Source organism: Sebastes umbrosus, chromosome 20 (genome assembly GCF_015220745.1).
Source record: "Sebastes umbrosus isolate fSebUmb1 chromosome 20, fSebUmb1.pri, whole genome shotgun sequence".
Taxonomy (NCBI): Eukaryota; Metazoa; Chordata; class Actinopteri; order Perciformes; family Sebastidae; genus Sebastes; species Sebastes umbrosus.
The window spans coordinates 22,677,033-22,704,940 of record NC_051288.1 but is presented as its reverse complement, the minus strand read 5'-3'; the positions used below and the strand labels follow the sequence as shown (position 1 = coordinate 22,704,940).

Here is a 27,908-nt window from a genome sequence, read left to right as displayed (position 1 = left end):
ATTAATTCCAGATACTACAGAGTTTCTTGTTAGTAATAGAATTAATTTATTCATAAAATAAAAAGATCAGACATGAGCAAGTATAAACGATAAGAACAAAGTGAGATCTTTAAGTGATGGAGCCACCGTGTCCTGGAATGATCAGATTACAAATCTGTGCATACAAATATAAACAGTGTTATGATTAGTGTTCGTGCATGCACATCTACTTGCCATAGAAATTGTATTTTTTCCTTTTACATATAAAATCCCAACGGAGTGCGTCACATGGAGATCACAGCACTAGTCTTCTGCAAATGCAATATACACAGATACCACATACACTGCTCGTTTCTCTTATTTTACATGTTCACACATAGTGGTGGAGAGGAGGAGGATGCCTGGTCGGCTGCTGCTGCTGCTGCTGAAAGCTGCAGTGCAGAGAGAAGCGCGCCGAGCTTCAGGGACGGAAGGGAAGGATGCAGAGAGAGAGATGGAAATGATCTCTCGCTTGCTTCCTCCTGCCAGCCTCTTTCAGGCTTCCGATCCTCCGCAACTGAGTGATCAGAGACAAATAAAAGTGAGAAGAGACAGGCATGCAACGGAGACACGCCGCCACAAGAGAGCACCTGTCTAGTCGACCTATTTTTAGGCTACGCCGGCGTGCGCCAACTATACCATAAGTCTCTGAGGCTGCGATGAGACGCAAAGCTCCGGCTGCAAGTTGAGAAGTTGTTCAAGTTGTTTTTGTTGTTCATCATCATCATCATCATCACCCAGGGCAGCCCGTCCTCATGGGCGCATCTCACAGAGCAGGATTAGCCAGCTAACTTTAAAAAGAGAAATATCTTCTGGAACTTTGCCATTATCAACAAGCAGATATAGGACAATCATTCGTTTTGTGTCTCTTTGTGGTCATTATAGGTCTCTTTGTTGTTGTTTTCTGTCTCTTTGTTATTGTTTAGTGTCTCTTTGTGGTCATTACATGTCTCTTTGTTGTTGTTTTGAGTCTCTTCTAGTTATTTTGTGTCTCTTTGTTGTCATTATAAGTCTCTTTGTTGTTGTTTTGTGTCTTTGTGGTCATAGGTCTCTTTGTAGTTGTTTTGTGTCTCTTTGTTGTCATTATATGTCTCTTTGTTGTTGTTTTGTGTCTCTTTGTGGTCATTATATGTCTCTTTGTTGTTGTTTTGTGTCTCTTTGTTATTGTTTTGTGTCTCTTTGTGGTTATTATAGGTCTCTTTGTTGTTGTTTTGTGTCTCTTTGTTATTGTTTTGTGTCTCTTTGTGGTTATTATAGGTCTCTTTGTTGTTGTTTTGTGTCTCTTTGTTATTGTTTTGTGTGTCTTCGTGGTCATTTTGTGTCTCTTTGTGGCTGTTCTGCCCCTTTTCATAGTGATTGAGTCTCTTCGTGGTCTCATTGCAGCTGTTTTGCATCTCTTTGTAGTTGTTTTAGTCTCTTTGTAGTCTCTTTGTGTCTCTTTGAGGTTGTTTTGCCCCTTTTCATAGTTGTGAGTTTCTTTGAAGTATTTTTGTGTCTCTTTATAGCCATTTTATGTTTGTTTGTGCTCATTTTAAGTCTCTTCGTGGTTGGTATGCATCTCTTTGAGTGACATGACTCTGGCCTGTGCCCAGTAGGCCCGTTCAGTAGTCCATCCCTAACGTTGAGCTGTTTGTGTGCAGGTATTGATCTTTTCATCTAACACTCGGCAAGAAAGCAAATGAATGTGTCTCCCAAAATGTCAATCTATTCCTTCAAGGCAATTTGGTGATTCAATTTTAAAGTGTAAAAAGAAAAATACAACTACATTGATGCAGAAAATGCAAAACAACAACATCAAATAGTGGAATCTGCATTACAAAATGCATGTTTACAGTTTTCAAAAAGAATATTTTTAGAAAAATGAATTGTATTTCTAACTAGATTACTCACTCAATTACCAATAAAGGTGAGTTGTTTGGTACATTGTTGATGGGGTGAGTGTTTATTCATCTATATAGTACAGTATAATACAATAGCTCTGGTCTGTTTTTACAGGCTAAACATATTTTAATGAAGCTCACGCTCTGTTAGCCTTTATTACTCTTTGGTTGGACTTCTGCTTGACACCACTTGTATATAATTTATTTGGTGCAAGACATTGTATGTTGAGGGCATACATTACTAAACTGATCTCACAGTTTACAGATTTGTACATAAGCTCCCTTCAGCGCGGACAGGAAATGGTGAGTAGCGACCATGTAGCCTGATGCAGGCCCTGCAGTCTTACCGTTGAAGGATGCCTCTTTTTCACTATGTGGCTCCACTGAGTCTAGATAGACGTATTACAACCCAGTCTGCAGACAAAGAACAAAACAACATGTCTATTATTAATCACACTTGATTCAATGAAAATGTAAACATTTTATCTCTTTTCCATTCTCTGCTACATCTGTAAATGAGGACTGGTAAAAGTGACAGATGTGTGCGTGGCGTGAGTGTTCAGTGTCACAGGAAAAGAATCCTTACCTTCCTTCTTCCTTCAGTAGACTCAGGAACTTGGTAACTCTGTAGCCAGCATCCATCTACAAAAAACACATTACTTCTTAGTGCATAAAATGTAATAAACGTACATTTATTAATAGCTCTTGTTTTCCTCTCTGCATCTGCTTCATTTAAAATTCAGAAGCAAGGTGTTGAAACATGAAAGCAATTTGGAGTAGCGGCAGGTCCTGGAGTTCACGCTTCAGTTTGCACAAACAGGATCGTAGCGGAGAGAGGAGGGGGGAGAGGAAGTAAACTTAATGGCAACCTATGCAATAACTTACAGTACGTCTGGAATCGCCTGTAGCTACTAGAGTTAAGACATGAGAGCAGTCAGAAACATTGGAATGAGAGGAAAAAAGATAAAGAGACTGTGAATGTGTGTGTGTGTGTGTGTGTGTGTAGCCGCGTGGCTGTTTGCAGCATGTCTCGGCAAACACAGATTCATACTTTTTCAGGCTCGGAGTGGGGGGGGGGGGGGGGGGGGGGGGGGTGCAGAACATGGCTGCATTTGTGCATACCACAGCAATTACACAGCATCCAGCCTCAACAAACAGGCGGTACACATCATCAACATACCACAGACGCATAGTCAGGGGGAGAAATTAACACCAGCTAACAGTCACATTTAGGTCACTTTCTGCTGCTGCAAGTCTGCTACCTGCTTTGGTAAACAAACAATATTTGGAGGCTACCGGAGCTGATTTTTTAAATGATCTGGACACTATGGACTGCAAAGTCTTGTCTCAGGAGCATTGAAGAAGAAGCTGAAACTGAAAAATGTCTTTTGGAACTTAATTCATATCCGACAAGTTAAATTTTAAAGGTGCTAAATGCGAGATTGGAAGCATTTCTATTGCCTCTACACGGCTCTCAACATGAACAAATCCACCAGTCGCTATGACTCCCATTCAAATCACGAGCTTCCCAAGAACACTGCGTCTCAGGGAGTGATGTACGACTGATCTTGACTTTTTACAGAACCAATCACATTGATTATTATCTTAGTGTTTTGACAGGGTCAGGGCCCCGACAAGGCTTTGCAAGTAAATCATTTTTGTACAGACCAAACGGAAATAACTACACCAAATGTGAACAGGGACTCTTAGAAAAATGCAATAAAACACAACTCCAAGGCCAAACCACAAAACCCCTAAAGACAACTTTAAAAAGGTGAGTTTATACCTCCTATACTCATCTACATACATCAAGGAAGCCAAGAGTCTGCAGTGAGTTGGTGGTCTATGTTTTTTCCACAGTTGGATGGGTTTAATGTTCACGTTTTTTGTTTTAACCTGCCATATGTGTTGGGTGACTGATCTTTATTGATTTAGCTCTAAATTGTAGGTACACCAGAACCACGAGGTGTGTCTGATTGCTCTTATGAGTAGCTTCCCTCTGATTCAGAACATGTGAATGTAACTTGGAAAGCGACGCAGAAACATGGTTTCATAACTATGAATGTTTTGGATCGCACCCGTTTGGGAGAATGGTTTGTGAACTAGAAATGTACTGGATCGTCTTCTGCTCAACAAATCATCAGGGAAAAGCCACACAGTATTTCATTCCAGTTAATAGATGACAGTTCTTTGTGACGGAGACAGATTCTGTTGACTGTCGAGAATGCCGGCCAGATGTCGAGGAAAAGGAGGGACAGGCTGTTCGAGCTAAGACCAAACTATTACAAAAGCAATAATAGAGAGGCTGAGCCGATCCCAAACTTGTCTTTCAGAATAAAAAATATAAAAGGACAAGTTTGCTCTTACCCCTTCTTCACCCAAGTCTGCTTGACCTTTCTGTCTTTTAATAGAGTCCACATGGAGCTGCATCAGCATTACATTTACCAAAAGAACATCTTTTAGTCAGTGATAATGTGAAAAGTTTTGATGTTCTTTAAACAAAGTTATTACAGTTCATCCTGAGGGGGACATGAAGGTATGTACAAATGTATGTTTCATAGCGATCCATCCAATAGTTGTCACATTTCACTTAAAGGTCCCATATTGTAGAAAATTAGATTTCCATTCTAGTCTTTTTGTTTATAAAGCAGGTCTAGGTGCTATATAAATACTGTGAAAGTTTCAAAACGATGACTCCACGGAGAAACTGAGCTTTTAAACGAGCCGTCAGGACTTCTGTAAGGTTGTGATGTCACAACTGCGCAGTCACCGGTAGTAGTGCCGCTAAACTGTGTGTAACTGACACACATAGTGAGTCCCAGGCAGCAGTGACGCTGTGAAGACGGCGACAGCGCCGATGAGGAAGACCGGAAACGCTGACCAATCAGAGCAGACTTTTTCAGGAGGCGGGTTAAAAAAGACAGGTGCTTAAATGGAGCGGTTCAGACAGAGTTCGAATACCGATAAATAATGTTCTAGTAGAAACCCAAAATACAAGTAGAGTATGAACCTGAAAATGAGCATGATATGTCTCCTTTAAAATCAAAAAGAAGTCAACATCATAGAGGCACTATATGATCACCAAAGTCTTTTGGAAACCATGAATATCTGTACAAAATTTCATGACAATCCATCAAATAGTTGTTGAGATATTTCAGTCTGGACCAGAGTGGTGGACCGACCGACAGACTGACACTTCATCACAATAGTCATTCTGCTAGCAGAGCTAAAAAAAATGCAAATGCAAAGAGCGTCTTTCTCACCTGGATGGCCATTTCAATCAGCATGAGCAACTTCTTTATGCCGATCCACATATCTTGTCCCTTCACAGCTTTAGCTATGGTGACCCGCTCCCCATCCTGAAAACTGCCCAGCAGCTGTAGGGAGGAAGAAAGGAGAGCACTCAGCACGGGATTAAAATAGGTAAACTCGTTATTCAAGAAAGAATTTCACTCTACAGTACATAAAATATCAGAAAATAATATTGTGTCAGCATAGAAGTAATGCACATTATAGGTTTTAAATAAAACATGTATAACACCTTCGCTGACAAAGTAAATGTCAAGTGAATATCAAGCGCATTAAATAGTTTTAAAAGTGCCGCTACATGCTTGTGGGTAGAGATGGGCGATATGGCCACAATCTTCTATCACGGTATACGTAATTTTATATCACGGTAACGGTATTTATCACTATACAGTAATTGTTCTGTAAATTCAATTAAGAAATGGTTTAATAACCATACCGTACTTCATCCCACTTACATTCAAACAAAACAACTGCTTCACATGAGACAACACTTGAGTTAAAAACAAAAGACTCAAAAAAGTAAAACTTAAATTCTTTCAAAATAGCAGCTTTAAGGTTCCTGAGAACACTAATGTCAAAGTGTTAAAGGTTTTAAGGTTAACAGGTGCAAAGAAATACCAGCCTGACTTCAGTCAGCGATATATAAAAATCACACAAATTTATATTTTAGAGTATACCAAAAGAAAAAAAAATACTTTTCCTGCAGGATTTGTTCATCTTTCATTTAAAAAAGCTGACAAAACAAAATAAACTAGAGTGAGCAAATGTCTGGTAATCATGTACCCAGAGCTCTTCCTCATCTTGGGTTGGTAGTGACGCCTCGGCCTGCTCTACTTCACTCTCCTCCTCCATGTCTGCCCAAATCACGTTACCTTGCAAGGCAGCTGGATTCGGGAGATCGCGAGAAATTACACGCAAATCCTGACATCACGCGGTAATTGCTACCACGGAGGAAACTGTATCTGGAGTTTCTTCTCATTGCTTCTATACTCTTTGACGGTATTGCCAAGTCTATACCGTCACAATGGTATATACCGTCATATTGCCCAACCCTACATGTGGGTGTGTTTGAGTGTGTGTGTGTGTGTGTGTGTGTGTGTGTGTGTGTGTGTGTGTGTGTGTGTGTGTGTGTGTTTGTGTGTGTTACCTCCAGGGCCTCGACCAGCTGCTCTCCCCTCGAGATGTTGGGAATGTGGATGGTGGTGCTGAAAGCATTCAGCATCTCCATTTCCTGGAGGACGTCTTTACGACTTGTGGTGCCGATGATCAACAGCTTACGACCCTGAAAGAGAAGCAGACGTGACCTCAGACTTCAATGTGTTTATTTTCATTTGCTCATATTCTGTAGCTGCTTTCCTCTTCAGAAGACTCGTGAAATTGAAAGTGTGTGTTATGGTTATAAATGGATTCTGTGGTTTTATTTGAAAGCACCTGCACACTGTTTGATAACGCCTATCTTGCAGGTTCACTGTGTGAGACGGGTCTAATAAAATCTGAGTAGAAGTCTGTGTCGGACTGTGCGATATTAGTTCGGAGTCATGTCATGTGTGATGATGAATGCTGAGGCAATCGATGGAAATAGAGTGAGTGACTGAGTGATGAAGTTACACGATTGGTCGGCCGAGTGTTGGAGTTTCCTCATTGGCCGTCGCTCTTTCAAAATGAAAAGGCGGAGAACAGTCCTTCATGCAAATGAGCCCGTCCAGCGTGCTCCGCCGGCTCGCACAGTGGCATCGCCTGTTTCTCACTTAAAGTATTTTCAGAAGTAGATTTTGGTGGATTGATTAGACAGAATAACAGAAAGATTACGAGCAGGCCCCCATGTTGTTTCCTGTTTGAAACCAGGGACCAATCAGGTGCATTCAACGATCGGATACATCACTGTTTGAACGGTCCGGTTGAGTGGAGCAGCGCGTCCCCTAGTGTCCTCGCCGGACCTGGTGGACATGTACCTCTGGGTTTTACATTATAGACATGACCGCTGACTATTTGTGCAACACTTTAGCCACACATTCACAGACTGACCACACACGGTCCAGACACATACTGGGTTTTGACCGAGTCTTGTTTCCTTTACTAAAAAAAATGCTTACAATGTCCCAATGTGTTCTGCAGCATTTCAGGTTTTATTCTGATTAGTTGGTTTGTAGATGTGGCTCATAGCAGCTGTCACGCTGTGACAATTTGGTCCTAAATTTATGACGCTGTCAGAGTTTTGATGCAAAAGCCAAAGCTGTTATCGTTCGTTGGTGGACGTCTCTCACGGTGAGATCTAGGACCAGCGTTTCATCACATTTCTCTCGTGATTGTGCGGTTTCGGGCTGTAGGTTGACAGTGTACAGGGGCCTTAAGTCACAACGAGAGCACAGGGAATAGAAAATAACAGGACAACAGAACAGAGCACAACACAACAGAAGACAACAGTAGAGAAGAAAGAGGAGAAGCAAAAGAAATGTAGCTCCACTAAGCCGACAAGTTGGAGAAGGACCAGGAGAAGAAGACGAAGGAGGAGAGGCAGAGGAGTGGCGAGTAGACAGGGGGATTATGGCTGCCGGCTGCCCCCCCATGGCGTGGGGGGTTGTGATGCTGCATGCAGATGAGGTGCCACACAGGCGGCGGTGCTGCCAGGTCCTGGCTCTCTCACAGAGCCCATTCTCCTCCCTGTCCCCCTGGCCTCCCCCGGCCCCAGGCACCCCGCTGGGCCCAGCGCTTTACAACCCCAGAGGAGCACTGCAGCCAGGCATTCAACACCAGGCCCCGCGCCACTTCTCATGCACATGCAGCCATATAGTGGGCTATACTCTCATTCACAAACCCATCAACAACAGACACACAACTACAACCAAAGAAACTATGAGAAATGGGTCTCTACCACCACCATTCACTGCGAGCACAACGGGCCCGGACCAAAACACTCGCTAATAACCATACACTCACACACACAGTCGCTCACACATGCCAGTCGCAGCCAAAGACCTCCAGTAATTCCTCACAAGAGTTTGCGCTGGCATCCATAAGATCTGCTGCCCTCTTTCTGCCACCTGAGGACTAGCAACGTCAACAGTGAGCGTGCTACAAATAAATACCACAACAAAGTTGTTTGTTACCTTTGGAGGAGGTTTCTTCAGCAGCACCAGTAAAGCTTGTAACACCAGGTTGGAGAAACGAGGGCCAATCGGGACGTAGTCTGATGAGACAGAACATTTTCTATTTGTGATTTTCTTATTTCACATCCAGATAAAAAATAATTTTAGGTATACATTTCATTCAACAAAAATGCTTCTTTTTTTTAGCTGCCTTGTAGTACACTGACGATCTATCTTACCTAACAAGCGTTCAATGTCATCCACAACCACACAGCTCAGCTGGGACTTGTAGGCATCTTCAAATATCTATCACAGGGAATAAAACAAGTTCAGATCAAATAGGCAAACAGCTTTATGTATGACCTGAAAACACTAAAAAGAATAATTTGTTTGTTGATGATCAGTTCGGACTTCAAAATGGTGTCTGTAAATGTTTTCAATTTAAAAATGTCTTCCATATTTTTTGAGTCTGTACTTAAAGGGTAACTTTAGTATTTTTAATTGGTCCAGTATTGAGGGATAACGCTGTAACTGGCAGCCGTTAAACGAGCTGCGAGGGCAGTGTGCAGCGTCAATGTAACGTTACGTCTACTAAAAGTGTTTGTTTTTGCCGCTGACAGGCTCAGATTGTTATTATAAGTGTCTGACAACATTAAGGAAAGGACCCTACAGAGATATAAAACCTTTTTTTTACCTGTCTGTCTGTTTATTATTGTGTCAGAGTCCCGCACAAAGAGAAGTCTCGTTGTGAAATCTGAATATCAGTATACTCCCGTCTCAAATAAATACGGGCGACCATTGAATCCAAGACCTCATCCACATTGTGGAAATATTCAGCCATGACATTGAAAGTCTTTTAGATAACCCTAAGCTACGCTTTCTCTCTGCCCGGCTGACACACCGTTGTCTTTTCCAGCAACACGTCACCTCGCCAGATTTCAGAACGAGATTTCTCCTTCGGCGAGACTCTTTCCATGATGTCAGACACTTATAATACCAATCAGAGCTTGTCATTGTAAAAACAAGCACTTTTAGTGGACGTAAATGACAGACAGCTTGCCCCGACAGCACCATATTGCAGCCTGTGAGCAGCTGCCATCTACAGCGCTCTCCCTAAATACTGGCAAATAAAGCTGTTAATTGGAGATACAGATGCATCAATACCAAAGATACATTTTCCACACCTTTACATACTTTCTGTACGAATCACAAACATTTCCAGACCTAGAGATGATTCAATTAGTTTTCTATATTTCAAAACTTATCTTTCGAGTGAGTGAGAGTTACCTTTTTGATGGCTTGGCATTTGGCGATCTCCGAGTGTCCGATCATTTTGTCGGGGGAGCAGATCTTGATAAAGGGAAACTGGGAGTCTTCAGAGATCTTAGCAGCCAGCGCTGTTTTCCCACTGTTAGGTGGACCTGAGAGGATCAATCACAATCACACATCAATCACAATTTTATTTTGGGGCTTTCTAGAGGGTTTATTGTGTGTTGATTTCATCTGTTTTACGCTGACTAAGGATGTTGCTTGTTAGCGTGTGTGAGTGGATGTGTGTGAGTCCTACCCTCCAGTAGCACAGAGACCAGCGGTGTGCGTTCGCTGTTCTTCGTCTGCTGCACCAGCAGCTCCCCGTCCTCCAGGACCGCCGACACCGGGTCACCCCATCGGATTATCCCGTTCATGATGTAGCTGGCGTAGTCCTCCTGATTGGTACCAAACGCCTAGACAGGAAGAGAGAGACAGAGAAACGGTGTTTAGGTCGGGGGTTTTGTGTGTGAGGTCAAGTGAGAAAGAAATACATATATGTGTAACACTGTAAATGTGTGTCTTCAGAGTTGTACTTTGGGATACTTGTACTGGGGATAGTGAATTGTTAATTTTTAACTTTGGGTCATAAAATATGTACATGTCACATGTGAAGTAACTTACAGGTTTGATGTCGTTATTCAGCGAGGCCATGAAGTCCAGTCTGCAGACCTGCAGCTTCTCTGCAGTCTCGATGTTTACCTCCACTGTGCTACTGGCCTGCAACAAACACAAACACAAACATAATACAATAAGTTGAGCGACAGCAGATAATGAGTTAGTTTCGTTCCTGAATGAACTCCGTGTCCCCCCCGTTAATGAAATCCATTACATGATGTATTGCACTTTTAGATTGCACAATGTGTCAGCAGACAATGTACTCCCTCAGAGCAGAAAGGTCAGACTGAGAGGAGGAGGGAGGGAAGAATAAGTGTTTAGAGGAGTGAAGGAAAACGTCACAGGCATCAGACATGTGGACGGCCATGTCTGTCATTTATCATCACCCTCCAATATCTGCTGTGTGTGTGTGTTTGTGTGTGGGGGCAGAGCACTTAACAGATGAGAGCTTCACCTTATCTGTGTGTCCCACTGAGCTGTGTAGATTTGAGCCAACGCACCTGATAAAACACTTAAGTGAGGGCACACACACACACACACACACCTGGGTTCTTCACCCAATCCTTGGCTAGTTAAACTGGCACTATACAGTACTGTACCATGCCTGCCAGGTGTGCGGCCTGCACCTTAAACTTAGAAACACAAGACATTATTCCAGTGAGTGCTTTAACCCTCTGAGATGAGCGGGATTGTTTGTGCATGTAAAGAGTCTGCAAAGTTACAAAGCCCAAAGTCCACGCCAAAGGGAGTTACTCTCCCCCACTGAAACACTGCTTCTGAACTGCCTAAAACACCTTTCTTGAAGTCCTGCCTTTTCTTCCGTAACGTGGTGATGTCACAAAGTAACACATTTGCATATTACCTGCCTAGCGGCTAGTTTTGCACACCCTAAAACAAAGCTAGTAGAGTTTGGTTCAGTGGACCAGCTGGCCAATCAGAGTAGACTGGGCTTTTAGGGGGGGGGGACAGGAGCTCAAACAGAGCGTTTTTTTTTTTTTAAATTAAAGCATGTAAACATGTTCTAGTAGAAAAACAAAATACAAGTATGAACCTGAAAATAAGCACAACAGATCCTTTTTAAGGGATTTTAACATTTTGTATGAAATATGCTATATGAATAAAACTTGATTGATTACTCATAGAACTCCTCTTCTCGCATCAGAAAGAGTAAACAGACATGGACACATTAATGAATAACCGAGTATAACTGTGTGCAGTAATATAGCAACGGTCCCTGAAGGACGCTGACCTTTATGTGTCTGTTCATGGCAGTGGACTGTGCAGCCCTGACCAGACCCTCCAGCTCGGCACCGCTGTAGTTCTTCGTCTCCGACGCCAGCTCTTTAATGTCAACGTCACCGCACAGCAGTTCGTGCAGACGCATCTTTGCTGTGTGGATGTTCAGGATCTGAATGCGGCCCTTTTCATCCGGTAACCCTGAAAGGAAGAGAGGGGAAATACAGGACTTAAAGCTTCAGCAAAAAGAGTCTTTAACTCAAACTCATGCAGGACAGAAGATGTGGTGTCCATGTGAGACGTCCTGCTGCTGTACTGCTCTTTTTGACACAGATCAAGTCCCACAATCACAGCAGGCAGCAAACTACCTCACTAGGGCTACTGGTCTTAACTGGCTGAATTACTTTAACTATCAAATGTTCACTGGTTTGAGGAAAAAGTTCTGTCTAGGGCACTTTCACAAGCCATAGTCCGTTTCACTAGTCCGAATCAGAGTGAAATTGGTTCGTTTTCTATTTAGTCTGGTTTGGTATCACAGAGCTGAGGGGTGTGTAGGAAGGAGTGAATTTATCTTTTTCATTTCAAGAGCTGCCACTAAAGCCACCTGCAGGGAATTCGCGGACATCAAAACATTGCTTTTTTTGCTTCGACTCTGCACCGATCTATTCTGTGCACAAATCCCTTCTCCTCCAGTTTATCTGATTTACTTTATTTATTGTCTTCTTGTCAAGCAACCATCAGACTTCTCCAGGTCAGTCCTCTCCCAACATGTCATTTACCTGTGTCCATCTCAACAAATGCCCGCGCAGGCAGCCTGCGTTTTTGGTTCGCTAGGAAACCTCTCGCAAGCGGTCTCGTACCGGTTGTTTTGGTCCGCACCAGAGTACGATTACAGCGTTCACAACTGCCCAACTGAACCGCACCAGAGTTCAATTAAACAAGACTAAATGTTGGCTTGTGTAAGCGCCCTAATTCCCTTTCCAGTCTACTGAGATAAACTGCATGGAGCTAACACTGGTGTGAAACCTTATCAGCGTGTTCTTCACTTCTTACCGATCTCCATCTTCACCTCCAGTCTTCCCGGCCTCAACAAGGCATCATCTATCAGGTCAGGCCTGTTGGTCATACCTGAGGGAGGGACAGATGGATAGATAGTGGAGAGGAGAGAGGGAGAAGGGGGGGGTGGGGGAGGAATGATGAATGAGAGAGATGAGTTAGGGTGCAGATGTTCAGGGAGAGTTTTTTTACTTTGTGGAAGAGGAAGGGAGAAAGTGTGTTTCTTTGTGTCTGAGCACCTATGACCAGGATGTTGTTGAGCTGCTCCACTCCGTCTATCTTGGACAGCAGCTGGTTGACCACGGTGTCGTGGACTCCCGTGCTGCCCGCCATGCTGCCACGCTGTTTACAGATGGCGTCGATCTCATCGAGTATGATGATGTGAAGGCCGCTGTTGGCACCGAGCTGTGCAGCAGAGAGATGAGGAGGAAAATTAAAGACAGAAAGAAGGAAAGGTTAATGGGTGGACTGTAAATATGTGCTACGATTGTCTTATACACCACCTGTTCACACTAGGGATGAGGTCCTCTTGTCTTGCACGATACCAATGTAACAGTTGATTGTGGCGTACAAGTTATTTACTTAAAAACACAATATTTACATGCATTTTCATACTCTTTGCTTAAACATCCAGGATATGTGCTTTTACAGTGTTTCCTAAACTTATTTGGGTGACAAATTAAAGGACATTTCCAAGCTTTTTAAAGTCTTAATGTCTCATAATTGGCCTGGAATTTTGATGAACTATTCTCTGAAGAAATTTTATTTTACATTTTCAGGATCAGAAAAAGTTGTATTGCCAAGTAGGTTTACTTATTAACATACAAGGAATTTGTCCTGGTATTTTGGTGCATAACAATAAGAAAGTCAAGAGATAAAATACAAAAATGTATAAAATAGAAAATATGAAAAAATATAAGATATATATATACATATATATATCTATATATATATATATATATGTACCTTTTCATGGTCAATTAGCACCTAGTCGGGATACCGGATATTACCACTAAGTAATTCTATTTAATACATAAAATCATGTTAGCATTATCCTCTATTACATTCTTTCAGAGGCATAAAGACGACAAAGACACAGCCAATGTTTTCCTGAGAATCAGTACTGAGCCTCAGCACAGAGACTGATGGATAAAGTGAGAGAGCAGCAGGGTGGGGGGTTATCCCTCCATCTACAGACCTGTCAGTCTCCGCCGTAGCATTTAAAGCAGGTGTGGAGCTGCGCTTATTACACACTGGATGGTGTGTGTGTGAGTGTGTGTAGGGAGGTCTAATAGGAGGTCAAAGACAGCCCAGCCCCTCATTAGGTGGTGAAGAGTGAGGCTCGACGCTGGTGTCTCACCATCCAAACCAACCATCACTACAAACACACACACACACACACCAGAATTTTACCAACGTTATTAAAGCTATGTCTGGCTAAAGGGCAGATCTCTCCACTCCTGGAGAAATTACTTTTTTTACTGTTTAGATGGATGAAATGCTTATCTGTGTTTCACGGGGATGAAGGGAGAATACTGATCCACGACTTTCTATCTGATGTGTAGATAATAAGTTCAGCAAAGTTGGAGCACTACAGGTCTACTGCTCTATTATGTCTCATATGTTGTTGCATGTTTTTTGCCCCAAACTGCATGTGATTATCATAAAGTGGGCATGTCTGTAAAGGGGAGACTCGTGGGTATCCATAGAGCCCATTTTCATTCACATATCTGGAGGTCAGAGGTCAAAACCTACCCTACCTTACCCTAACTTTGGAGCGTTATTTAACCTCCTTCCTGACAAGCTAGCATGACATGGTTGTACCAATGAATTACTTATGTTTTTGTAAGGGAGTTTAAATTTAGGTGTACTTACGCACCCCTAAAAACAGTCTAAAAAGCTGGTGGGTTTAGCTGTGCTTTAAATTGTACACCTCTTGAAGGCTCAATAGTGTAGTTTTTAATGCAGTCACGCTCTTGTGCATGTGAGTATAGTACATAACGTAATGTGTCCTCCCCTCACCCTCTTCTGTTCGTCCTCCGCGTCTGCAAACAGCTTCCTGACGTTGGCCTCAGACTCTCCGACGTACTTGTTGAGAATCTCGGGCCCGTTGACGATCTTTGGCTCGCGGGCCTTGAGCATCTTGCCAATCTGTCGTGCCATCAGGGTTTTACCGCAGCCTGGGGGTCCGTACAGCAGGATTCCCTTCACGTGCTTACAGCCTGGAGACAGACACGCAGCCAGGGAGAGAGGAACTCAAGTTAAACTGAGCACAGGAGCTTACACATAACAAACGTTTCTGCTAGTTATAAAGCTCATATCTTTGCTAGGTGAAGCCCAATCAGATGAAGTTTTAAACATGTTAATCGAGCAGCAGGAATTATCCCTTTCAAGTGTCCCAGCATTGAGATCACAATTTGCCTTTTTCCCCCCCTTTTCCTTCGCCCATTGGTTTATTATTGGCTGTAGTTTTTTGTTTTTATTACACAAGGTCAAGGGATACATACACACATCATCAACTACTGACAAAAATAAAAAACAGAAAAAAACTCTTCCCGTTTTATCGTTGTAACTGTAAGCATTATTATTGCATCAAAGAGTGCAATATAGGAGAGAAAACACATAAAACACACCTACACATAAACACGTACGTTGCATATACGTGTGCACACGTATGCTTATCCATATAAACACACAATTATTATTTGTTCGATGATACAGACAAAAAAAATCTGTATTTACATCCATTTAATTGACCTTTATTATGAGTTGTAATCAGTTTTAATCCAGAATAATGCTACTATATATATAATATATATATATATATATATATTATCTATATATTTATTTATTTATCTATTTATCTTTTTATTTAATTATTTAATTATTTATTTATCTATTTATCTTTTTATTTAATTATTTAATTATTTATTTATCTATTTATTCTATTGTCATATTTGTTAGTGTGTCTCCTGCTTTGGACACTGAACGGTTGTCTCCATCTTGTTATGGCGAGGATGGATTGAACATCAGTGACCACGATGGAAATAAAACCTAGACTTTGTCGTGTCATTCCTGAAAATGTCTTATAGGCTTGTATTTTTTTACTACTGTATTTGAATTTTTGTCAAATAAACTAAAACTGACCATGAATTTATGACAAGGCAGCATAATCTGGACAGTTATTCCAGCTGTTCTCAGCATCACTGATTTCCTTAGTGTTATTCCTCCTCCGTAAAGATCAAGTGTGGAAACAGTGAGCTCTCCACTCTGCCAAGATTACAGTGGAGGTCTTTTAATGGCCTTTTGCACCTGTTTAATGACATTTAGCCCAGACTAATTGAGAGGCCCCAGATAACCATCTGAGCTGCCATTTGGGCCCGCTGAAGGAAAAGCAGCCAGGATGACAGGTGGGGGGAGGAGAGGAGAAGAAGAAGAGGGACGGCTTCTCTACCGCGGCGGGAGACAAGTTGTGTGGTTGTGTTGTGTTTGGGAGAGAAGCTTCTGTCTGTCTGCTTCACCTCTCTGGGAGCAAAGGGGAGACAAGGTGAAACACAATGTGCACAACGTACACATGCACGCCACCTCTCCGTCAGCACCTGCTCTCCCGGCATCCCCACGCCTGCCAATTACAGCTTTTACCTTTAGCTGGATGCTCTATCAGGGCATGCCATCTCATTACAGCAGCCAGCTGGCCACAGCCAAAGGCCGACTCCTGCACACAACCACCCGGCTAAAGGTCACACTGCTGGACGCTGCCACAGGCCCCGAGCGCTGTGCGTATGTGCACCAGATTTAAGTAATGAATTAGCCGAGCTCAGAGGTCTTTACAACAGGTCTTCACAAGACTCCTAGGAGCAAGGATTAGGACTGTGGGAAGGGAGGGTTGTGTGCATGAGTCACAAAGAAGACTACCTGATGGCCTTTAAAAAAAAAAGTGAATCACCGTCGTAATCTGACAGCTGTCAGAGATCTATTAATGAGTGTGTGCAGGGATCACAGTCAGGGGATGCCAGAGTTTTTAGTCACGGTCGAGGCACCACAGAGCGACGCTGCCTCGTCTGGTAATCGTTGATTGTTGGGTTTCACCGATTCAGCCGATGATACATTCCTCAAATGTTGATTTAAAGCTTAAACACAAGCTGAATATAATAACTGAAAACAGTGATTATTTTCAGCTGGTATTACTGATCTGTTTAACCTCATGAATGCTGAAAGATACCAGTTCTGAGAGAGACAACAATAATTGTGCTTTCTATGACGCCCATGTCTATAATGCATTATAAACTAACTTATGTGTTATAATCTGCTCATAGCACTGTTAAACTATAGTTATAAACACTCATAATAGGGCTGTTAGTCGATTAAAATATTTAATCGCGATTAATCACATGATTGTCCATAGTTAATTGTGATTAACCGCAAATTAATCAGACATTTTTTTATCCGTACAAAATGTACCTTGAAGGGAGATTTGTCTGTATTTAATACTCTTATCAACATGAGAGTGGGCACATTGATTTAAACTAGTTCTGCACTTACAAGACTTTTGAAATACAGTTAAGCAAGACTGTCTGAAAAGTCATGGACAATGAAAATGTCCTCACCACACAGACAATCTTACGAAATCATCATCTGACTTACGCAAGACAGTAAAAAGAAAATGAAATAAGTGATGGCGGGATTAAAGAGAAAGAGGGAAACTCACCCATCTGTTCTACGATGTCTGTAGGGAAGACTCGCGAGGCGAACGCTCTACGGAAGATGTCAGAGAACTCCTTGTCAAGGCCGCCGATACCCATCCTCTCGAAGTTCCAGTCCGGGCTGATGATGGACTGGCGAGACTCTCTGGTCTTGGATTTCCCTGGAGGGGCAACACCAAAACAGACACTAAACGGAGAGCCGAATGTTTTATGATTATTTCTTTAAAAAGCACTTCTATCTACTCTAATGTAAACAACAGTGTTATTTTTATTATTGACAGTTATAAGAGACTGTTGCAGGAATTATTTTGAGTCCCTAAATGATTGTTTGCAGCTCGACCTCAACAACTTATTAAATCAAGACATAAGAAACCAATACCAATTTTACAAAGAAAACAAAAAGGACATAAATTAAAAATAGTGCAAAAAGCATAGTTATCAGTATCTCACTTAAATCTATTTAAATCATTCGTGAATGAGATATATTATATGTATACATTTCTTATTTTAGATCAGTTTAATATAATTAAATGAGAAAAAAAAGAATAATTCATAAGATGGGAAAAATTTAGAATGTTTTTAGCATAAAAGTATATTTTTAGAGTATAAAAAGTATAAAATAAAAAGCTTGTCTTCTTACTTAAATAAATGATTAATGTGATGAGCAAAATAACCCCCTCATTTTGCATAAACAATCATAAAATTTGAATCTTTATGTTTTAATCTTTACAGGCGTTTTATCTCCTCCTCTCACTCTTTTTTAAAAATTAAACAAAAGAACATAATATAGATTCAGTACGCTGCAGAAGCCGAGAACGGCCGTGTTTGCTATTAATTTTTAAATACCGTTATCTCGAGATCACAAGATAATTAACTCATTATATAAAAGAAAACAAGTTTCTCTTTAACATAAAGTAAGTTCAAGATTTTAGCTTAGTTTCAGACTGTGTTGAATAAATCATCACAATACTCATTTAACTAGAATATATTATATTCAAGTCTAATTATGGAGGTAAACAGCCTGTCAGGTGGTACACTGATATTGTACCACTGCCAACAAGATGTGAACGGGAAAGCAAGCTCAGTAAAATGTGTGAAGTGTGCCTCCTTGTGGTTTGGTGGAGAATCTCCCTCCAGCTAGTGGATGTAAAAACACACTTTTATTTCCTTATAAATAAATGTCAGTGGTTTTTAGCAGCTCACTAACTGTCGTCATCACGTCAGATTTGGTGGCTGTTAGTGGAGATTAGACCACAGAAGACTCAAAGACGTATCGATCTAATTGCTGTAACTGTTGTTGTGAGTATTTATTGACACTCACCGATCAGGGTCATGGATGAGCTCTCTGACTTCTCAAAAACCACCTGACTGTTTCCCAGCAACAAACCGATCTCAATCTGAAGAAAGAAACAATAAAGATGACAATCGTTCAGGACACAGTAACATCCAACGGCAACACTTCAGGATTAAATTATTTATGTTCATTAAAATCAAGGATTTCCAAATGTATGGAGAAAATACTGAGGGAAAAATGTCCACTTGCATGTGAGGTATTATACTTATGAACATAGGACTATATATATATATATATATATATATATACATCCAGTTAATCATGATTAATCGTACATCACACATTTATCTGTTCAAAATGTACCTTAAAGGGAGATTTGTCAAGTATTTAATACTCTTATCAACTGCTATCAACAGCTGTCAGTGTGTCAGTGTGCTGACTTGACTATGACTTACCCCAAAACTGCATGTGATTATCATAAAGTGGGCATGTCTGTAAAGGGGAGACTCGTGGGTACCCATAGAACCCATTTACATTCACATATCTTGAGGTCAGAGGTCAAGGGACCCCTTTGAAAATGGCAATGACAGTTTTTCCTCGCCAAAATGTAGCGTAAATTTGGAGCGTTATTTAACCCTTTTCGTGACAAGTTGGTATGACATGGTTGGTACCAATGGATTCTTTCGTTTTTTTAGTTTCATATGATCTATCTATCTTCACTCTACCTTTAAAACTGAGCCTGCTAAACCTAAAAATAGCAAGTCACGTTAATGCGTTAAAGAAATTAATGGCGTTAAAACAAATTTTGCGTCAATGAGTTATTATCGTGTTAACTTTGACAGCCTAATATATATATATATATGTATGTAAATCAATGATTTCCATGCTATCTATGTATAAAATGGTACAGAACATCATGAACATCATGGGACAGTGACAGCTTGTTCTCCAGATACCTTCGGTTTCTTGCCAGGGGTGTGTTCTGCCTTCAGGATGCTCGGGTCCATGGCCTCAATATCCTTTATATTTATGCTAAACAGCTTATCGCAGAAACTTAACACCAGCTAGAAAAGAAAAAAAAAAGGAAAAACAATCAAATTACTCCAAACAAATCAAACATAGTTTTACTAGCGTATGGGAACACTAAAATTAATTAATGAAGGTACAATTAATACAACAAATTTTTGTTTTTGCTACTACTGTGAACATACATTGCATTCTTTCGTTTATTCTTCTATGAACCTCTGATTTAAATAGCAATGTCAGTAAATCCACTAAATGTTACAATAAAATCAGATCTTGTCCAGCGCTGGTGAATATTTATACTTCATTAACCCTTTAAAGCACCTGCTGGCCGACGCTGAAGGCCTGGTTGTTGAAGTGCTGGATGAACTCGCTGGCCATGTTGTCCGAGTCGTAGGGGTTGCTGTCCACGCTCTTCTTCTGCAGGAAGTCAATTTCCACGGTCATGGTGCTTATACACTGTTTGGACTTGTCAAACTTGTAGTTTGTTACTATAAGGGGGTAGAAAAAAAAGGAGGAGATGAGGATTTTAGTTCAGACCACAACATCTGGATTATCATCTCCACCAGCTTGGAGGAGATCATGCATTCGGTCGTGTATGCGTCTGTCTGTCTGCATCTAATCTTGCATACTGCCGGACCAATCAGCACAATATCTTCTGTACTCATTTAGGACTGTATGCTCAAGGACCTCTCGTGGTTGCAGTGATTCACTGTTTTATACAGTCATTGACAGCTGACTCACTACTTAACCAGCCAGTAGGGACCACATGGGATCAACATCTGCTTCTGTTTGGACTCTTGTATCCGTTACCTAGTAGGGATTGTTCCTGTCCAGATTTGGACGCCAAGGTAAGACAATTGTGGTTTGCATTCATTCAATCAAACATTACAGCAGTGGTCAGCCCAGACACACCTGGTGGAGATCTACACTCTACTGAGTGCCTTTTTTTTCTAGTTTCTGATAGGATAGTTAGTTGTCCTCGTAGCCTAGCAACCCCAAAAACTGTCAAATCACAGCGTGTTTCCTGCAGGTCCTCATGAGACTATGTCTTCCTTTTCCATGTTGTCTAATTTAAGTTAAAGCTGCATTAATTGATTTTTGTGGCCATGTGACAAAGTGGGTGAGAAAACACCATTTGTCCCCATTTATCCAACCTTGAGATCTTAAAATTGGGAGGGTTAGCAAGTATGCTTTGTGGAAGAGGAACAACATCTGGCTTATTATCAGCTTTTAAAGTCATTGTGGCAAACAGTTGTCTATTTACACATGCATGCGCTTCATAGTGATTCAGAATCACACAGCTCTATGGCACATCTACTACTATCTCTGACATAACTGTTCTGATTTTGTTCAATTATCCACTAACTAAACAGCAAGCTCGTTAGTACATTCGGAGTGGTTACCAAATGAAGTGATGCCTTGATAGCAGTCATCAAACAGCGATTCCTTTATGTTTTAATGTGAGAAACACAATCAGCAACACAACAGGCACTTCCTGAATTTGACATGATTTGCAGTGCCCTATTCAAACTGCTGCTAATGCCTCATTATGGAAATGAGATATACTGTAAGTGGCTGCCAGGTAATTAAGAAAATTACACAAGTACTGCTACATTATTCATATCACAGTTACCAGGAGACACCGCTGAAAATGTATTATGGAAATAAATGTAATGTTCAGATATTCTGCTTTAAACTGAAAGAGACAGCTTTGATCAAATAATAAAAAGAGCTTTGCTTTGCTTTTTTTTTTTTCAAGATGTCAAGAAAGATTAAGGTATCATGAGGCTTTTTCACTCAGTGGATTAGATTTTCATTCCTCCTTTTCACTCCTGATATGCAGACAGTATCATAATAGCGCCCATCATGTTGGGCATGGCTTGGCCTAAGGGAGCAAATATTTCATCAAAGAACAGGTCTTCTCTTTCTCTGGATGCTGGCCAGCCTCCGACACAGATGTGCAGTGACGCCACCCACACATATTGTTATACTGTCTCTCCCTGCGCTGGGTAAATCATGTTCCCTCCACCCATTATGACACCTAAATAATAGCTAAACCCCCTAACCCCGAGTATAATTAGTAATCTGTAGGATATGACCATCAGAAGTCGGCACAGCGAGATGTTTCTCTGGCAGAGAAGAAGCCTTTAAAGTCAGTTAAGTTGCATGAATCATTCAAAGTGTGAGGGTTGGGTTTCTGATGTTTCTACTGCGGCGAGGTGTCTGTGACTCAAAAGGCGTTCAGTGATAAGAGAGAAAGACTGTCAAGCACTGCTAATCAATAGATGACAAATTAAAGGCAGCCATCACGAAAGGCTGAAAGGAGGTTGTAGAACAGTCAGAAGTCTGTGCAGCTTGTAGATACATGCGAGGCACGCAATAGCAACCAAAAAAGATAAATACATTTTTCATTCTTTTATATCTACATAAGGAGCGGGTCCTCTCCATGGAGTCCGCTATGTTGCACCATCATGTTGCTACAGTAGCCCAGAACGGACAAACCAAACTCTGTTAACTTTTCCTGCTTGGACTGGAGTCGATAATGTTACTCACTCCCGTCGCCGCCACTCTCTCTCTCTCTCGCTTCACCACTCACTTCCCATGTACACACACACACTCTACGCACTGGCTCTGCTCCAGATGGCTCTAGAGAGGGTCATTCGCATTTACGCGTCAGCCACCGTAGCTCTCCCACACGCTTGGCACACGGGAGAAGCTTTAGTTGGTTGCAATCACAACCTCACCGCTAGATACCGCCAGATCCTACACTACACCTTCAAAGGGCTGTAGGACGTATGTCATGGGGGCGTTTTACGTTAATCTGAGTATGCACGGCTGCATGTAAACGTGAATATTAATTTTCATTAGCCATGTAAGCAGCTTAGTCGGAATATTTTGTGCATGTAAATGTAGTCACTGTGGCTCAATGACAACGGAGCTCTGTGGCACAGAGGAATAAGATATATCAGGCTTTGTAGACACAGACAACACTTGTTAGTCAATTCATTGTTGGTTTTGGTCTTCTGGGGGGATTTGTTGAGGCTAAGAAAAGTCTTATGCTAAAAATGTGAAGCTTACCTCTAACTTCTTGTCCAATCGACAGGCCGGCCCATTTTCTCTATAAAGGAAAAAAAAAAGCAAGTGACTGATTTAGTTCCATGTCTCATCATTTCCATTTGTATTAGATCAAATTATTGCAATGGAAAAAGTCCATCAATAAGGCAATTACATTTTCCAGATGTTATCAGACAAAGGACAGCTATACACTACGCGTTTCAGAGACATCAGTGCAACGTTCCTCTGCAACACGGTCTTATTTCACAACACTTCTTTACACTAAAAGGCAGATCTTTTTTACACAAGCTGTGTTTTTGAGATGGCGGCCAATGACGGCTGCCGTGTCAAATATGAGTCGATCAATCAGTGGATAATATGAATGAATTCTTGTGGTGAAATAAGACCGACTGGAGGAGGTTACAGTAGTACCTGTGTGCCGTTGTGGCTGCCATTAAGACGGAGGAAGAGCAGGCAGAGACAGGCATAAGGCAAAGAAGGAAAAAGCAGTAATAGACAGATTGAGACACACAAAGAGGTCCGTGCAAAGAGCCCGCAGAAAACCACAAAACACAGCATCACTTTTCTCAGAGAACATCTTGACTTAGTGAATATCAGATCACATACGGCTATCAAGGTTTTAAAATAAACAATATAATGTTAGCTAATAATGTTTGCTGCCTTCAACACCATGCAAGTGTTCACTGGTGCTTTGTTAAGGAAAATTACCTATTGAATAAATACAAAGAGTGCTGCAAGAATGAGTCCTAAAACACGGAAATGAGTTAGCAATTTAGCACTTATACTCGTGCTCATGTGACCGTGGTGTAGTTCGTTTATAGCCTCACACTTCATAAATCATAAAAGTGTAGTTCACTTGAGGATATTATCTTGCAGAACAAAAGGTGTAAGTATCATAAATGTTTGTTTGCCACAGAGCTTATTTTCTGCATTAATCCAAAATCAAATGGAAAAATCCCATCGGCTTTTTGAACCAGGGTGATGCTAACTTCCGGGCTGGCCTACAAAAATACATCATCCCTGCAGCACTCTATTGCTTAGACAGAAGAGGCATTTCATTTTATAAGGAACATCAGGCATTGAAGAATAACGGTTAGCAACATATGCCACAAGACACATTGTATTCATTTTGTCTCAGAAAACCAAACACTCTTGATGAAATCTGCAGATTATTAGCGATGCACAGCCCCCCTATCAGGCGACACAGTAATCATAAAGAACATGTGGCATGTTGCTCGTAAAAACACTGAAACCTACCTGTGGCAGGCTGAAGGCAATGGTCCCGGCATTAACGCTGGGATGTTTCTTCAAGGTGAACACATACACGTGGGCTAAATTGCGCACAGTCACATGTCTGCACGGAGATGAACAATGAGGAGACAGAGGAAAGGATTTAAGTGTGGTACAGAACTAGTGTCAACCCAGATGTTACGGTTATTCCAGAGGGAAATCAATACTCACTGTTCAAACTGTGGCTCCTTCTCATTAATGACGGCACAGTTGGTCAACGACAGTTCGTCTGTTGGGCATCGAGCCGCTTGCATAGTCTGAAAAGAGAGCACAGGAAAATGTAAATACTGACTATATTCACATGCACACTAATATTCCACTATTATTCCGAATATGACAATATTCTGAATTTGATACGGTTCATGTAAACAGCATATTCCTTTTGGTTATTCTGAATTCGGCCTTATGAAGGGGAAAACATATGTTTAAATGTACAGTACATGACCTGCTAGATAGCCAGTATTGTGGACTGTAATAATTCACAGTGTTTACAGTCTGTATGCATGGATCTCAATACAGTTGAACATCTACAGAGAAAGGCAGATTGTGTCGGTCAGCACTCTTGTGGCTTTGCTCCCACTCCCCTTCAGCATCACTCCCACAAAACCACCACCTTTGCATCCATGTTGCTATGGTGATCTCTCTTTACACTGATAAAAATCTCTGGACACACAAGAAACGTCCTGCTAGAACTGATGCACCTTAAATTCTTACTCTATTCTTTGTCTAAATGTCAAGTCAAATTCCTCCGTCTATAACAACCAGATACTCTGTCATTGGTGATGTAATAGCTTTCATTAGAACTGTTGCTTGAATAGAGGGTGAAATAAATGTGAATAAAGTATTTTCAAACACATAAAAATAGTTTTTTGTTGTCTTTCCTATACAATGTGATGGTTTTCAGTGATTGTCCATAATGTGGAACAATTGGATCTGAGACATTCAACAGTGCTCGAGCAGAGACCCCATAACGTGTTGCACACTGTGGACTTATTCAATCAATCAATCAATCAATCAATAAGAATTCTTATTGACTTTTTCTGCTTAGTCTTCCTAACTTATGAAAGTGATTCATTCATGTTTATTACCTGTAACATCTCAGGTTTTAGACTCATGATAAGGTTCATCAAGATCTTAATATTTTGTTCCCTCTTTAAAGTAATAATGTCAAAGATTTTCATTTATATAAATGTCTGTTAATTCAAGATTCAACATTCAAGATGTTTATTGTCACACCGGTTACACAAGTACAATCTTGTGAAATTCTTGCTGGGAAGCTCCATTAAGAAAACAGTAAGTTAAGTAGCAAAAAATAATAAAATATAATAGTATTCTGTCAATATACAAAGATGGCTTCTTGACTTCTTAGATATAGCAGGTATGGAACACTGGGCTGCAAACATGCATTTGGCAAAAAGAGAAAATATATCACATTGGAAACAAGCAATCACTACAATTAAATCCTTCATATAATTGTTCTCCGTGTCCCAAAGGTCTAGGGTGGGTGGGATGGGAGGGAACCAAAAGGGAAGGATTTGGGGGTAGGGTGAGGGCAGAAGTTTTTATTTAAATGACTTTTTGTTGCTGTTTGTTGTTATTTTCTTTCTTCCTGTTTGTTTGTTTTTTTGTTTTTTTTTCATTTTCTTTTTTTCTGTAGCTGCTTGCCAATTCTGTATTGATTAGTACATGGACATTTTTGATTATATATATATATTTTTTTACTTTATTGGTGATCTATCAATTTGTAACCCCACCCTATATAATTTTGCTTAAATACCAATAAAAAATTGATCACAAAAAAAAATATAATAGTATATTTACAAATAATATATAGTATAATAATAAAGGAAGTACTTGGTATATGGTAACTATAGAAGCAATATATATATATATATATATATTTAAACAACTGCATAGTGTAATGAAAAACACTTTGTTTACACTGTAGTTCCTAGAAATGGCCACTGTTGTCAGGAGTTAACTGAGCTTTCAACACCAGTTTACTTCCTTTTCACATGATTCACTGCAGCTTCACTTCCTTCCTTCATTTCACTCAACAGACATCACTGAATCAGCCTTTTAAACAGAAGCTAACTTATAGCAACATTAGCAACATTTTTAAAACAAAGTCAGTAAAACTATTGACATTACACTTTAGTGAATCTGTCTGCTAAAACACCCAAACTGTGACACATGTTAGTTTACATGTAGCATAACATTAGCATCAGTGCTACATGCTAGCAGTGGTCACTTCCGGGCTGCCTATGAAGCTTTGAGTGACATCTGATTCTAACTGCTGTGTTGGCTCACTTTACGTGTACAAAAACAAAGATTTGAGTCCTTTTAAGTACACTTTAGGTTTAGTATTCTGTGTTTCCTGTTCGTGGTGTATTTCAAGTATAATGTTCGCTTCAAATAAACTCACCCGGTCGGTCATCTTTGGGTGTTTTTTGTGTTTAATTCCTGTTCAAGTGCAACTCAGCATAAAAACGCTCTGCTGACAGGAATGAGAAAGTCACGTAAGGAGAGGCGGGATCTGTCGACGTAGTATGATGTCATCACGCACACTTGCGTAAAGAAGTGAGAGTGATAGAAGGATGAGCATGATGAGCTAATATTAATTTAATTTTAATTCTCGCGAAGTTCCACATTCACAAGTGTAAATTTACCCAAAAAAGCCTGATTTCTTTGTATTTATGAAAGAAATGGATCTTTATCTGTCAACAATTTCTTCCTCACAAAACAAAAAAAGCAATTAAAACAATGAATGTATGCAATATCTTTAAAGTTTTTAAGTGAAATTATTGTCATACTCTCGCGTGGTCTTTTTTTTTTATTATTATCTATTTATTTATTTATTGTTATTGTGTTTTTTTTTAATTTTATGGTTGGTTTTGTTTCATTTCTGTTGTCCTTTTATGTTTGGCATAGCTCTTTGTTTATGTTTTCACTGTGCTTCTTTTGTATGTAAATGTTTTTAATGTTTTCTGCTGTTACTATGTATACTGTAATTTTGAAAAAAAAAAGAAAAAAGAGCAGGATTCGTTAGGAATGAATAGGAGCTATTTTGGGAGCCAATATGCAGTTATTATAATACATCAATAGCTGCTGCACGTTGATGTTGTAATTAAATGGCCAGTTAGCTTTAACTTATCAAATAAGTTCTTTGGTTACACCCTTCAGTGATTATACGATAAGATAAGATAAGATAAGATATTCCTGTGCAAAACAGTGCAAAAAACAAGATGCATCAGCTAACACAGTAAAAAAAGAGCTAAACAAAGTGTAACAAAATACGAACCATTTAAATAGAAGGAAGTATAAAAATAGGAGCAGTATATAAAGTATTGACAATAAACAGACTAATAACAAAATTGCACAAGTGGAAAAAAATATTGCACAGTGAGAATTAAATTAAATTCCACCTGAAAATATTTCACAGTATGAATTACACCTTAGTAGTGATAATGATAATGATATTGCACAGTCATTATACAGTATAGTGCAGTTATTGTCAGTTTTTGTTGTGTAAGATGATCAAAAATACTCACGGTAATTGACCCCTGCAGGACTCCGTAGATAAGTAAACTGTTGATACGTCCATTTTGAAGGTGAAGCTAGAATGCAATAATAATAATAGTTACAAGTAGTCACAAAAAGTGATAACATTCTGCAGTACAACCTAACATTTTGAAAGGCATATGATAATATAAATAGTATGGTGTTCTCTCGCGTGTCAATATGGTAGCGTGGCCGAGTGGTCTAAGGCGCTGGATTTAGGCTCCAGTCATTTCGATGGCGTGGGTTCGAATCCCACCGCTGCCAGTACTTTTTAATTTTGCTTTATATTTCATTTAATACCAGCAGTAGATAAATAAACAATATCAGGCACACAACCGAGAATAGAAGATAGAAAAAACAGACTTTTCCTGTTTTCAGCTTCCGCATAAATTCACTACGTAGCAGGAACTGATACACCAGCACCATCCTGTGGTTGTATATGGTTACT

The 27,908-nt window shown here is 40.4% G+C and overlaps 1 protein-coding gene and 1 non-coding gene across 3 annotated transcripts; one reads left to right on the top strand and one right to left on the bottom strand.

The window, feature by feature from the left end:
* Positions 1 to 22: 22 nt before the first annotated feature.
* On the bottom strand, positions 23 to 26,466 carry LOC119479770 (vesicle-fusing ATPase-like). Of its 2 annotated transcripts, XR_005204750.1 has the most exons (23): positions 26,325 to 26,466; positions 24,071 to 24,156; positions 23,867 to 23,963; positions 22,613 to 22,652; positions 19,856 to 20,022; positions 19,465 to 19,572; positions 18,536 to 18,611; positions 17,220 to 17,375; positions 14,534 to 14,733; positions 12,751 to 12,916; positions 12,509 to 12,583; positions 11,469 to 11,656; positions 10,226 to 10,321; positions 9,861 to 10,017; positions 9,581 to 9,714; positions 8,533 to 8,599; positions 8,315 to 8,394; positions 6,355 to 6,489; positions 5,162 to 5,275; positions 2,485 to 2,540; positions 2,246 to 2,312; positions 658 to 809; positions 23 to 535 (listed from the first exon to the last, which is right to left on the bottom strand). XR_005204750.1 is itself a non-coding variant. In XM_037755706.1 (22 exons), the coding sequence occupies exons 1-21, from the start codon at positions 26,334 to 26,336 to the stop codon at positions 2,288 to 2,290; spliced, it is 2,235 nt and encodes a 744-aa protein (XP_037611634.1). In that variant the 5' UTR covers positions 26,337 to 26,466; the 3' UTR covers positions 23 to 535; positions 2,246 to 2,287. The 2 variants fall into 2 exon arrangements, 1 of the variants encoding a protein (XP_037611634.1); XM_037755706.1 differs by lacking the exon at positions 658 to 809.
* A 1,176-nt stretch (positions 26,467 to 27,642) lies between these two features.
* On the top strand, positions 27,643 to 27,724 carry trnal-uag. The gene has a single exon. It is a non-coding gene; the product is annotated as a tRNA-Leu (tRNA).
* The last annotated feature ends 184 nt before the right edge of the window (positions 27,725 to 27,908 follow it).

Excerpts from the sequence above, each read along its gene's own strand:
- LOC119479770 (XM_037755706.1), bottom strand. Across the intron at positions 12,584-12,750 it reads CAACAACATCCTGGTCATAG|GTATGACCAACAGGCCTGAC; the intron begins GTGCTCAGACAC and ends TCCCTCCCTCAG. Across the intron at positions 10,322-11,468 it reads CCATGAACAGACACATAAAG|GCCAGTAGCACAGTGGAGGT; the intron begins GTCAGCGTCCTT and ends TGTTTGTTGCAG.